This window comes from Pipistrellus hanaki, assembly GCF_964339955.1.
Source record: "Pipistrellus hanaki genome assembly, chromosome: 7".
NCBI lineage: Eukaryota > Metazoa > Chordata > Mammalia > Chiroptera > Vespertilionidae > Pipistrellus > Pipistrellus hanaki.
The window spans coordinates 35,875,246-35,889,792 of NC_140509.1; the positions used below are offsets into that span (position 1 = coordinate 35,875,246).

Sequence of the window (14,547 nt, forward strand, 5' to 3'; positions counted from 1 at the left end):
ACTCAACTAGGTCAGATACCCAATTCCATAGTATTATCTTTGCTAGTCTATTTCCTGATCAAATTTTAGTGAGTACTTAGTGAGGTATGGTTCACCACATAAAATAGATATCACTCAAGGTATTTCAAGTAGAAAGAGCTTTCAGCAAAGAATTGTATGCTTATAAGATTATGGTAACTTGGAAGAATGAAAGACAGAAGCCACCCCTAGTCTTTGACTTCAAATTCATATGACCACATCTGCCATGATTGCCATTACCATGACCGCTGACTGCATTCACAAAATTGTGTCAAGATAGTGGAGCATGTTGTTCAGCTGCTAACCCTTATATCAAGAATTTCAAAGATGAGTTAATATTGTGTATATAATTACTATATAATGTAATCACATTATATAAGAGGATCACACCTCCCTCCCTGTCTTCCAAAATTTTCTTAAGTGCCTCAGACTGACAGAACCCAGATTTGTGAGAGAATCTGAGAAATGTCATTTTTAGTCCTCCAGACACTGTAATACTAGGGAGGGAAGGAGAATGTATAAAAGAGATTAAGATTGGATTTGTAGAGCCAATAAGTATCTAGCACACTAACCCACAGAGAGTTTTCTGAAATGGTTAATATTTAGGGTAGACTCTAGGATGTGAACTCCAAATCTCACTCTGAAGGTTTTAGAAATTTATTCCCCAAATTCATCTGGCTACTCTTTTGTCTCTCATAAGCCTTTTCTATCTGAAAAAAAAAAACAAACAAACAAAACAAAAGAAACCAGACACCACTGTTGCAAGTATGTAATAATGACAACAATAATAATTCAAGCATAATGAGAACACTTAAATGTGATGAATAAATACAGCTTTATTGAGCAGTTATTTATTCTTTTGTGACTATATAACATCTTTATTAAATTTTTAGAGAACTGAATTCAGAAAATATTTGAAATCCAACTATATGTGTATAGATAATAAACACCAACTATATAACATGCTTATTAAAATGTAAATGCTGAATTTGATTCCAGATTTATTAATCAGAACACAAGCCACATTCAAAGGTGAGGTGTGAATGTCACATAATGCTCCTACCAGGCAAGACTCATAATCTTCCCACCCTCTCATTACCAAATAGGTAGGCAATCACTGTTCTTGAAAGACTGGTTCTAGGATAGCTCCTCACAGGGAGGAGAAACTCGGTTAAATATAATGCATCAGGGATGACAAAGGAATTTCAACTGGATGTTTCCTTTTTCCCCATGGACAAAATTTTAAACTCATAAAAAGAGCAAACTAACTGGCTTCTCTAAAATAACAAAAAAAAAAAGGGTTTCAGAGACACCTGGGACCGATAGAGTATATGAACTGGGCATATGGACTGACAAAATACTCTTAACTCTCAGTAGTTAAAAATACATATGGAGTGAAAAAATACTCTTTTAATTCTTGTAGTTTAATTAGGAAATACCCAATAATTCCAATTCTCTCTCTTCAGAAATGGCTGAATTATTTAAACCTTCCAAGGTTTTTCACTTAAGAATGGCTTTTAATTTGGACATCGTTTCTATGTACATGTTCAATTACAATGTGACCTTCTGACAGCTTCATTGGATTATTATAATTAGGTAGATAGGTATCAGGTGATATGTTTCAGCATGTATTTATTCTCAAAGGAAATACTTTAAGGACACATTCCCCTGGGAAAACCTCACCAATCAGAATGGGAAAAATAAAATTCTAGTTGAATTTCTATTTAAGAACAGATGGATCTCAAAGGAATGAAGGTATGAAAGAAAATTTGTTTACATGTGGACATGTATACATGACTTCGTGTGGTAAAATGAAAAAGACGAAGGAAAAAATAAAAGACCTAAGATCTGGGCTGTTTTTTGCTTGTTTGTTTTTTAACTAGGAGGAAAAAGTATAATTTCTCAAAAGATACAACAAAAGCTAGACCTGAAAGCTTAGAAGAGCTCCAAGGGGTAATGAAGATTATCCCTACAATTCCTGTTAACCATCTAAGGATAGCTTTGACCACCTTCTTCAATAGGTCACAACGCTCTTTTGGTGATTTATTCTAAAATCCATCTTCATATGGTAGTGGTTCTATATGTCAATGATAATTTTTAATTTAGATTTTTGAATTCTTCAGGAATATAGAGTTATGTTAAATCCTACTATTTTTAAAACTTTAAAAAATAATAAAATTAAAATGTTACATCATATGTGCCTTCCTTTCGTGTTTATATTAGGAAAACCAACCTTTAATATGTGCCTTCCCTTCATATTTATATTAGGAAAACCAACTTCGAATACTTGCATGATTTGTAGAGTTTGGAAACAAGAAATCTGTTTCTATTTCTCATCCTTTTCACAATTCTACTTCTGGTTTAGATATCATCTGCCTAAAATACCTAAGATTAGCCCTAGCCAGTTTGGCTCAATGGTTTGAGCATTGGCCTGTGAACTGAAAGGTCCCAGGTTCAATTCTGGTCAAGGGCACATGCCTGGGTTGTGGGCTCCATCCCCAGTGGGGGACTTGCAAGAGGTAGCCAGACCACCATGATTCTCTCTCATCATGGGTGTTTCTCTTTCTCCCTCTTCCTTCTCTGAAATCAATAAAAGTATATTTAAAATAAATAATAAATAAATAAATAAATAAATAAAAATAAATAAATAAATAAATAAATAAATAAAATAAAATACCTAAGATTAAACAAGTATTCCAAAATAAAGGACTTGTTCCCCAAGGTTGCTGCATCAAAATTGCTTACTTGCAGAGTGGTAGGTGACCGATCTCAGTACTCAGGTTTTATGGCCACTGCTAAGATGCTGAGCTCCTGTGTATGAGCTCAGCATCATGGCATCTAACTCTGCAGACCTATCGACCATGCGGCAGGATCCAAAGTCTAAATCCCCCTTGTCTGTACTGAGCACCCACTTTACATCCCATACATCTGCAGGCATCTTTTTCTCCAGGGGGACTGCTGTGAATGCAGCTGGCTGGGATTAAGCTATGAAGAGGAAAGAGCCAAGAGCGTACAGCTCAGCTTGATGTAACATTTCAATGAAGGTTAAAATTCAGTGCCAACAGTCAATACACAATATCTAAATCGTCATTTTATGAAATGGGTAGGACATCAAAAAACACTTCCACTTCTAGGTTCTTTCTTATTTATAGGGAAACTGAGCTGCATATATGAAATAAACTTGTAAATTAAAATATTCCCAATAAACTATAAAATATGGCAAGATTCCATGTTCTAAAATGTGATATAATAATCCATGTTCTAAAATGCGAATTCTATATAATAAAGAGGGAATGTGCTAATTGACCCTCACGCCATTGCAAAGATGGCAGTGCCCACAGCCAATAAGAAGGTAATATGATAATTGACTGCCCTGCCCTCAAAGATGGTGGTGCCCTCAGCCACAAGATGGCAGCGCCCAGTTCCCTCAGCCCCCCAGGGCAGGACCAAGGCACAGGCAAGCCTTGGATGGTGACTGCCCAGCTGCCCAGGGATGCCCAAGGCTCAGGTAACCAGGGCCAACCAAGGCTTGCACTGCCGGCAGTGGCAGCAGTAGAGGTGTGATGGGTGCATCACCTTCCCCTGATCACCAGGTCGCCTCCCACACCTGAGGGCTCCCAGACTGTGAGAGGGGGCAGGCTGGACTGAGTGAATTTTCATGCACTGGGCCTCTAGTATAATAATCCATTTTGAAAGCCAAAGAGTGTGTGTAAAGAAAGAAAGAGAGAATGACTAAATTAAAAATGCTAATACTGAAATTAGTCATCAGTCAGTGTCCATCAACAAAACAGAGTCAAGAGTAACATAGAAAAGGGAAAAAAGAAGAGCTATAGTCATCGACTGTATTGGAAAATGCACTGCCATGTGCTTCAGGTATTTCTACTCATTAAAATTTTTTAATAAAGTTCCTGCTTTCTATGTAAGAAAACATTTCTGTAGTTAGAGACAAAGTTTTACCAAAAATAGGATGCAATCCTCCTTCAATGACTTAGGTATGAAGCATGCACCTTAGTCTAATGGTAGAGATATTATGAAAGCAACTAGAAAAGGTTATATTTATAACATCTTAAAATCATCTATGATAAGGTACAGTGAGAGCTAAATGATTTACAAATAAGGACACAAGAGCCCTCCCCCCACCCTACCCATTTTAATTTTGGCACAAAAAGAAGTGCACAGAATTTAAAAGTGTTAAAGCTTACAATTGAAATGACAAATGTAAGACTAATTTAGAAGAAAATACGTTTTGTGTCTGGATCCAAAAGCAACTAATTTTTAAAGTAAAACTATGCTATCATAATTTTTTAATCAGAAATTATAGACATCCAAGTTCTAATTTCATTTATTTTCTGCATTAGAAATTGGCAGAATTTAGAACAACTGAATTGAAGAAACACCAATGTAGTAGTTTACCTTATAATAAACTGATTAACAAAATGTCAGTTTTCCCACAGCAGTAGTATATTTATTGTGCTGAAATCAGGTAGCAGGGAATGAATAGCTCTGGGGAACCAGTACAGAATGTTCACAAAGATTTACAAATCTCTAGTCATTACACACTGAGCAGCAAAAACACAGGTGCTGAATCCTCTTAGACCAAACTGCTATATTTGTTGCAAATTTTCTATAATTTTTTTCATGACTGCATACCTTTTGGGGGGAAAAGTGTGTAATTTTAATGCACAATAAATATTTTATAGTTTACAAATATTCTGAAATAGTTGGTCTGCACAAACAGCATACAACCTGCACATGCAGTTTTGACATCTTAAGATACTTAGAAAGATTCATTTTCTCTTCCCATAATGATTCCTGTGCAACACCCCTAACAATTTGACCTATGTAATAAAGACACTGTACAACTTTTATTAGTGACTTTCCAGTTGTTCACTTATATTACATGAAATACTTCATTTGTAAACAGCAAAATTTAACTTTCTAGTTCTGACTACTCTCATTTTTATTCATTTTGTGTCTTAACAATTAACACCTTGTGACAATCAAGCACTGAATTTAATGATTTTTTAGCACCAAGGAGTCATGAATATTGCACCAAAATGGGTTTACACTTCATATCCTATCTAATAAAAGGGTAATATGCAAATTAACTGCCCCTCCATCATAAAGATGGCAGCACCCATAGCCGCAAGATGGCAAAGCTCAGTCCTCTCAGCCCTGCCAGAGTCCCCCAGTCCCAGGGGAGGGGGAGCGGCCGCTGAGAGCGGGCAGCGTGAGCAGCCTAGTGGAATGCCTGCCTGGCCGCAGATGGGTCTCTGGGCAGGGGGCGTGGACTGGCCAAGCCTTGCAGAGAGCTACTGGTGCAAGGATTCGTGTGCAGGGCTACTAGTCTAGTTAATAAATAAGATCTTGCAAATCTGTCACAAGAAAAATATCACTCCAAAATTAAACACATTAAAAGAGAAGAATAGTTTCACAGAAAAATTTGGTGTATGCCCATTTGTAAAAAAAAAAAAATACTCATGGACTGGATAGTTAATATTAAGATCTACAATAGAGGACTCCTTGATTTTTTTAAATTAAAATTTATTTAATTTTAAATGTTCTTTCCAACAGAAGAGGTAGGTATATTTCCACATATGAAAAATCGGTTAACAGCCGCAAATCAAAACATTAGAAGTCTGGTAAAAATCAACATACTGTCTCCTAACAGCACATTAATGTAACTATTTATGATGTCACCAATAAAGACATGAGTTGTTTCACATTCCAATCAGACAATAATCTTAATTTTCATAATGTATTTCTGATAGTCATAGAAATATCAAAAGGCTGCCTTTTCACAAAAACTGTTTCCCGCAGTGATTTGTGCCACAAGTCATGATGACCCTCTAGGTCGCCAGACAGGATTTTACTGTAATTCTTTCTTATTTTCACCGACACCATCATCATCAACCCTCTAAAAGTCTACAGAGATCATCAGATTTTAATTATAACCAAAAAGGTATATTCAAACCAGAGGTGGAGAGATTCGATCATTCCAGTCAGCAAATTCAAATGTGCAAATTTTAAAGTATCTGCATTTCTAGCTTTGGACCAGCAAATGTAAAAAAGTAACTGATTTAATCAGTAGGCAATTAGTAATTTAGCCACACACACAAAAAAAAAACTCATAAAGACTGTGTTTCTGTGATCATCAGACTAAAGAATGACTGCATATAAGATACATGAGAAATTTCATGCAGTAAACAAACGATGTGAATAGAGGGAGAACCTCCAAAGTCACATAACAATTGCTTTGGTCTGGACATGAAAGCTAATAAAAAAAAAAAAAAAGTTTAAAATAAAAACGTCATAAATAAAACATCTGGGTATCATAGTTAACACTTTACTCAATCTAAAGGTCACTAATACACAGGAGCACATTTGCCATTTTTCTCCCCACCCCAATCCCTCATTTGCTTGTTTTCCCTAAAATTTTATCTGAAATGGGAGCTTCCTCACTGTCAACAACAGTTAAGACCTAGTTCAATTTACTCTCCTTTTGCTTTTCCATTTTTCTGGGTTTTTCCATTTTCTACCAGTTTTTCTGATTTGCTCACACCATTGGCTGAAATACCATTCACAGCTGTTTTTCCAGTGCTTGATTTTTTAGGCTCATTGTATGTCCGAATGTAGAAGTTGAGGAAGAGAAATATGAAGCTGATTGTGTAGGCAATCAGAGCCCAGTGCATCCACTTCGGGAAGGGGCAATCCGTGTAAAGAGACATTGCTGTGTGTCCAATGGTCACAAAGAATTGAACCTGGAAAACAGAAGCAAATGCATAGCAAACAACTTTGGAATCTACTAGATAGCTAAGACAGGCCCAAATTCTGCCACCTTATCCAAAGTTTGATAGTTCTCTGGCTCTTGCTCATTTAGGTAGCTGCGCAAATGCCGTCTCCTCAGTAAGGCTTCCTGATGACTAGAACTAAAGTGCCTCTACCCAGCTGGCCATTTCAATCCCATTCACCAAAGGGTTTTTGTTTTGTGTGGGGTTTTTTCCTTGATAAGAATGATATCAAGGAAAGTTGACTTCTGGATCACCCATCTTTCCACTAGTATATAATTCCAAAGGGCAGGACACTGTTTTGCTATGATGATTCCTGCGTCTTTGGCGCAGTATCTAGACTCAATGAATATCTGTTGGAAAATAATCCTACATAATAAAAGTGCAGTATGCAAACTGTCCCCTCAACAGGGAGTTCTTCTGGGAGTTCGAACGGGGGCTGGGGGCCAGCCAGGGGAAGGAAGGGAGGTCCTGGCAGCCACTATGGACCCTACCAGTGCACCAATTTCATGCACTGAGCCTCTAGTGAATAATATTATCTAATGAGAGAGAATATCAAGGGCCTAAGAGAGTAAAGTAATAGTATTGAAGGCTCTTCAATTTTTGTGTTGTTCCCACATTTTAGACCGCTTTCTTTCCACAAAATTGTCAGCAAGTTGATATCTATAGTTTTAAAATGAACTTCTTACAAAATAGCAGACAAGTAATAGGCATTTGAATTAACACTATTCTTTAAAAGCTAAGATCTTTGGTAAAATTTAGCAGGTAGTTGAAAATAGTGCAAAAAGAGAGAATCACTTTCAACTTGAAGAGATTTTAAAAGGAGAAAAGCCAAAATAAGGTTGCTTTTAATTAAGATGAGGCAAATCAGTTTAAATTCTAATATATTAATAAATGAAAGGTTCTCAAAAATTATGAATTCATGGAGTTAACCAGTGTTATGTTTTTACAAGATTAACCTACATGATTATCTGTTGTAAGAACTGGAAATACACTACCCTTCATAATTTAATATCCTATTTGGAATGGACTTTTGCGGTTTCTCTTTAAGGATAGCATTATCAGTATTATTATATTAAATATTATTAAAAATAATTTATTCCAGGTCAATCCCAAATTTATATTTACATAAACTACTTAAAATTTTTTCCATGGCAAGTCCAGATTTTAAGAACTTTTGATTTCACAATGGTTCTTGGAACTGGCATCACCGAAAAAGGGTGTGTCTGTGGGTGTGATTGAGTATGGCATCGCTAAAGGAGAGTCAGATGCAGGCTCCAACAAAATAGGTATCAATAGTTCATGTGATTTTTGTAATCTCTTCATTTTCTTGGGACCACTCACTAATTACTAAGAGAAATAAATTACACAAACTGTATAAACAGCTTGCACAAAAACTACAGGAAGCTTCCTGTATGCATTTTAATTACAAATGAATCCTTCACACCCAGCATTCCCCAAAAGTTGTGTTTCCTGTTTGGTTAGCCAGCTGTTTGGCAACTTAAAGCAGAGATGGATAATATTTCCAAATGTGATTTCACTGATAAAATTGTGTGCATGCTATGATTAAAGCAAATTATAATAAATTCCAAGGCTTGAACATACTACCAGTTGGTCTGGGTTTCCAGTTTCATTACTGAGCTAGTGTCCAGCTCTGAATGTTACACTGAAGTACCCAAATGCCATATGAAGCCGTACTGGGGTATGTGCTGAAAACCGTCTGCTCCAAGGACTAGCGATTGAAAATACCCAGCTCTGCTGCTCTCGAGGACTTGGTGTTGGAGAATTAAGGAGTTCTCCAGGCCTTGTCCCGTCCTTTACTCAAACCCTTTCTTGGCTCTAAGCTTTTTCTTCAACTTTTATTCTAAATGGGATTTGTTACTGAAAATTGGAACAGCAAGCAAGATGAAGAGAAATAATAATATTTTAAGTAAATATTTAAAAAATCACCTAAGAAAGAGTTACATTATTTTTCTAGTCATATGTGAGTCTATGTACTTTGTGGTGTGCTTGAATCTTTACTCATCCACTTCACGGATATTTGTTTGTAAAGAATACTCTCTTAGACAAGAGCTAGTCTAGTCTTTTGAAGACATTTAAAAAGCAAGTGGCCATAACCCATAAGTATATGAACAGGTAGCTCAGAGCCAAGCTACTTCAACATCCAAAGCTGGCTCACAGAGCTGAATTTGTAATAGAAAACTGTCAAAAATTTTACACTCAGCACTTTACAATAAACTCAAACATTTTCAGTGTTGTACCAGAAGAAGCTTTAGAACATTTAACTTACCATCTGCAACATGGTCAGGTATCGTTTCCACCAAAGATACTTCTGAATCCATGGGCCAAATGCAGTTAGCCCATAGTATGAGTACATAATCACATGAATGAAGGAATTCAGCTGGGCTCCGAAAAATGCTTTTAAAAAAGAGGAAATTACAAGGTACAGAAAATTTTATTGGCCAATAAACTATTTGGGTATAAAACAAATGAGCCTACTTTATTTCCTAACACTTAATCTTGAGTAAAAATTAGGAATAAAAGTTGTAAAATAGTATTATTGAAAAGCTTTCTCTTCAGATCATGCTAGATATTTTTAATGTTTACATTCAGGCTTTTAACATATAAAAAATGGATGTTCTTCAAATGCAAAGGATTTTCAAAATAGTGAGTTTTCAAGTTGGGTACTCTAGTACTTCAAGTGGGCCCCAATATAGAATTACCTATATTATTTTTCATTCTATTATTCTTGTCAGGGGGCGGGGGGACTGTAATCAACATATAATGGTTTAATAAATTTTCAAATGTTTCATTATTGCCTTTAGATGTGCCAATATAAATACCTACAAAAATATTTCTTAGGCTTCTAAATCATTTTAAATGGAAAATAGTGAAGTGAACTGTACTATAATGACTTGTACCATGGGTCCTCATCAGAGGAATGTAAATCATCTTCAATCTATAGGCATCTAAAAAGGTAGAGGCAGATCTTAGCTAAACTATGAATTCAGGTTATATTTAACATCAACAAAGCAATATACAGTAGATCCTAGAGTTATGTTGGAGATCCGTTCCTATGGCACAACGTAACTCGATTTTCGGAACCCACCTACATAAGCACCTATGTCATTCACATGGGGCACATACATAGCAGTGATGAAGTGAAACATTAAAAAAAATTTCAAAAGAAAGTTAATTCCTGACCTTTACTTGTGGTAAATAATAAAACACATAAAGCACACATGTACATATGTCAAAATGACGGAACGTTTTTATAAATAAAATAGCTATTGAAGATTCATGCAAGAACGGGCCTTCCTTCCCCTGGCTGGGAGAACCGCCTTCACTCTGGCCTGGAACCGCCTTTCTGCCTTCCCACACTGCCCAGAGGCCAGGAGCAGCTGGGATGGTGCAGAACTCTAGAGTCTTCGCCATAGCGACAACACAAGCATCCCACCCTATCCTGTCTGCTCTGTGCCTGCGTATGCAAATTAACCCACTATCTTTGCATACTCACTCCTGGTTGGCTGGTGGGCGTTGTGAAGGTATGGTCAATTAGCATGTTACTCTTTTATTAGGTAGATGGGAGATGGTGATGTAACCATGAAACGAAGTACATCGAATCTAACATAACCCAAGGACTGTCTGTATAATTTCCTTTGGGTAAGAATCAACAGGCTGATTTAAGGCATATTTTAGAGCAGGAGTGAGCTCTTGGCTTGAACTGGAATGGAGCCTATAGACTGAGAAGCTATCTCTTGATATCCTTTGGATGAAAACTACTAGAACTACTCATCAAAATATTATTTTCTCCATTTATAATTATCTTATGCTCATCTCTAGGGCAAATCTTTAGTTTTAAAGAAGTCACAGGCAAAAAGCTAAAGCTTTACTTTCTCCAAATTTCTTTATATTGAAATTAATACAGAAATAATCATGAAAGCAAGTTAAATTATGGACCAACTCAAATTTCCAGGTTTTCATTACTTTCCACTCAACATATTTACATAATTTAATAAATGCAGTTATGTTTCTGGAAATTCTCACCTTGTCCCCCTGCGACCCACTTAATTCCAATCCACCACAATGTAAACATTGTACAGTGATGATATACATGAAGAAAAGAGACTTGGTTGTTTTTCTTCCTTAGGATAAAAAACACTGTGTCCAAATACTCAATTCCTTTAGATACGAAGTACCACCACAGAGCAGCAGCTATCTGTATAAAGAAAGAAAAGGCATATTACCGATACCGTCATATAGTTTTCTACTCATTGTACATAAGTCCTAAATAATTTTCACTACACAAAATGTACAAGAAATGAAATCCTTTTTACTTAAGTAGGTGTGAAACCTAGGCATCTATCCATGGGGGGAAAATGAGAAAGACAAGAGTCCAAATCTATTTCCACTCTGTACTAACTTTATGGAAAAAATTTCATGTGCTGGATCCACATAGTACAAAACTGCTGTCGTACCAAGAGCAGTAAATACATTCACATTGCTACGTTTTTGAATTTGGCAAAGAAACTGAGGTATTTACTTTGTAAAGGTACATTGCACTTCAATTGTTCATGCTTAGTCTATATTATACTTCATATTCCTTTAAGTACGTTTATGGATAGCAACCAGTCTCTGTTAGTGTGTCTCTCTCTACCTCCCCACCACCATCCCCCCTCCCCTCACACACACACTTTAACACATACAACAAAGTACCTAATCACAGAAGTCTGCATTAGGCAGTAAAATCTTTAAAATGGTAGATTAAAATAAATAAACAGAAACAACAAACATTTCCGACCTAGGTCATTAATGTGACCCTGCTTACATAGATAAGTCTTTTCTTTGGGGGGCTCTAATTAAGACACCAGATGGTACAGAAAGATTACTCTACTGCTGAGATTAAAGAGCCAGGGATCCATGAGAGGTGACCTCTGAATATATGTTTTAAAACATTTTAAAGAGTTCTATTATAATAGAAGCCTAAACTCAACTTTTTATGTCAAGTACTTTTTATGATATGTGCTCCAGGGAGTACATAACTGGATAAACCTTTGTGTGTTCAGGCGCTGTCTAACACTTTCATTCGTAGGCTTGGATGTTTTGAGGTAATAGATCCCTTCCTCATTTTATCCCTGCACCTGTTGATATATCACAGGATTTTGGTTGTTTGTTTTTTCCTTTGAAAAACAAAATTACATAAAGTGTGGGCCAAAGAGAAAATAAAACCTTTTATTTACAGATTGAGAATTATTCACTGAATTTGCTTGAGTAATAATATGGTTAAAATAGTTAACTACTCACAGTAACACATATATTTAACATTCACTATTATGTTAGTACCTTAAAATAAAGTAACCATTTTGGCATAGTAAACTTTATCTATAAGGAAAAATATAATGTCTTATCCTCACAACCCCCCCACCCCCGCAAAAAACAAAACAAAACAAAAAAAACCTGGGCCTCTAAATTAGCCGCAATTTATGAATAGTAATAAATAATTCCTATCTTTTATTTGTAAACTGTATTAGATACCTTTGAATAGCTACATTAAAGTGAAAAGTGATACTTCTTGGCTACATAACAACAAATACAAAAACAAGTCACTGAGTAAAATATTTATTCTACTACACCTAATAGTAGGAGGAGAAGAGACAGGGAGGAAAATGTCACATGCCATCTGTTGAGAATCTCTGGTTCTTCCTCCTCCTAGATTACAGTCTCACAATAGCTAATTTTTTGAAGAAGTGACTGATTATGCAGGCCAGGACTGTAGTTTCACAATTACCAGGGCAGTATTTTAAAACTTTATCCTAAAAATATTAGTTCATTGTTTTACCCAAGGGTTTTTCTAAGTGCAGTCCTAAAAGAAAGCAAGTTAAACACTTTCCTTTTCTTCTTCCTGAGAAGACTGTCTCACAATATGGTTATCAGAAAAATATTTTTTTTCCTAGCCAAGAAATCTAAATAAAGTACTACTCCCCGCATTCTTTTCAGTCACACCACAGGTCTGATTTCCTTGCTAACCATTTGTTTCATGACTACTGTTTGCCTCTCCCCCTCTTCACAAGAATGTCAACTCCATAAAGCAGGGTTCCCCTGTCTTTTCCGTGTCTTCAGTGCCCCTCACACTATCTGCATATTGCTATTCAGTACCCAGGTTAAAGGAATAAAACAAATTATGACAGCCAATTTATGTGCCGATTTTTTTCATCGGCACATAAGTCTTCTAATAAGGAAATGAAGGCAAGGACATATCATGGTAAGTACATTAAAGCAGTGTGATCTTGGATCTTGATGAATATTGATATTTATATTATCCAATCCCAATTCCAGAATGTTAGTGTTTTCAAGGGAAGCTACTACATATCACACTATTACTACATACATTACATGTAACATAAAATGTATTAACATGCTTACATGTTTTATGTATTTATATCTTTAAATATGAACCACAGAACACAAGCAGTTTGATAAATACTTAATAAAATAACTATAGTTTTTTTCCATTTGAGTAAAATGGTAAATTTATTAATGTAGATTATTGGGAAGTAAAATATGATAACATTCTATTACTATTGGTTTATTTTTCTGCAAATATAATAAAAACTAGTTTATATCTATACAAATTGTGCTGTACTTAATTTACTAAACATTACATAGTTTATAAAACACTTGTTTTTCCTCAAACTTTCTTAACAAAAAATTAGAATCTCTTTATGAATTTCTATTCTTGACCAAAAACAGCAAACATCTAAAATTTTTACATTAAGCATAGAACTTTTTTTAAAGTACTGCAATCTAGTAATCCATCATGTAATCACACTCATACACCAAATGAAAAACACTGTAGGTAAGAAAACAGATTTTTAAAATTATGTACTTTAAAAAAATAGCTTTATTGACACAAAACAATCCAGTACATTTCTAGCACTATATATAAAAGTATGTTTTTCACAGACTGGGGACTATAAAATTAGATTCTCTTTGACTGATTAAAAGTTAATGTACTTACCCTGACTTCATTAACATCATCAGAATAATCCACACTCTGGCAAATATAGCTATATCCTGCTCTGTAGGATGCTGTGAATAACTGGGAAGAAAGGGAATAATATTTGTAGTCAAGTTTTGATAGATACAGCATTTAAGAGTCCTAAATACAATATGCAATCTTTGAAATTATTTTTAAAAGTAATATTACCTATAATATTTCAAATGCATTAAACATTTAATGTGTTAGAATTTTTACAATTTACTGTCTCAATTTATTCTGAAATTTAGAATAAATTAAAAATCACATGTCACTTTTATTTTTTTTTATTTTTTTTTAAATATATTTTATTGATTTTGTACAGAGAGAGAGATAGAGAGTTAGAAACATCGATGAGAGAGAGTCATCGATCAGCTGCCTCTTGCACACTCCCTACTGGGGATATGCCCGCAACCAAGGTACATGCCCTTGACCGGAATCGAACCCGGGACTCTTCAGTCCCTAAGCCGATGCTCTATCCATTGAGCCAAACCGGTTTTGGCAAAAAAAAAAATCACATGTCACTTTTAGACTAAGACATTAATTCTATCTACTTCTTAATATTAAGAGAAATTTTGATTGACCATGCCTCAGATCTAAGAGTTATACTGATTTTTATTTTTTTTAAATATATTTTATTGATTTTCTTACAGAGAGGAAGAGAGAGAGAGAGCTAGAAACATCGATGAGAGAGAAACATCGACC

At 35.3% G+C, this 14,547-nt stretch overlaps 1 protein-coding gene across 1 annotated transcript in view; it reads right to left on the reverse strand.

The window, feature by feature from the left end:
• Window positions 1-2,651: 2,651 nt before the first annotated feature.
• ELOVL4 (ELOVL fatty acid elongase 4) overlaps window positions 2,652-14,547 on the reverse strand; it is a 37,955-nt gene continuing 26,059 nt past the window's right edge. Inside the window, exons 3-6 of the mRNA XM_084889491.1 lie at window positions 13,825-13,905; window positions 10,854-11,025; window positions 9,097-9,224; window positions 2,652-6,779 (exon numbers count right to left, since the gene is read on the reverse strand). Of these exons, the coding sequence (XP_084745617.1) occupies window positions 6,510-6,779; window positions 9,097-9,224; window positions 10,854-11,025; window positions 13,825-13,905 (651 nt within the window). The 3' untranslated portion in view covers window positions 2,652-6,509. The remainder of the gene's footprint in view (window positions 6,780-9,096; window positions 9,225-10,853; window positions 11,026-13,824; window positions 13,906-14,547) is intronic.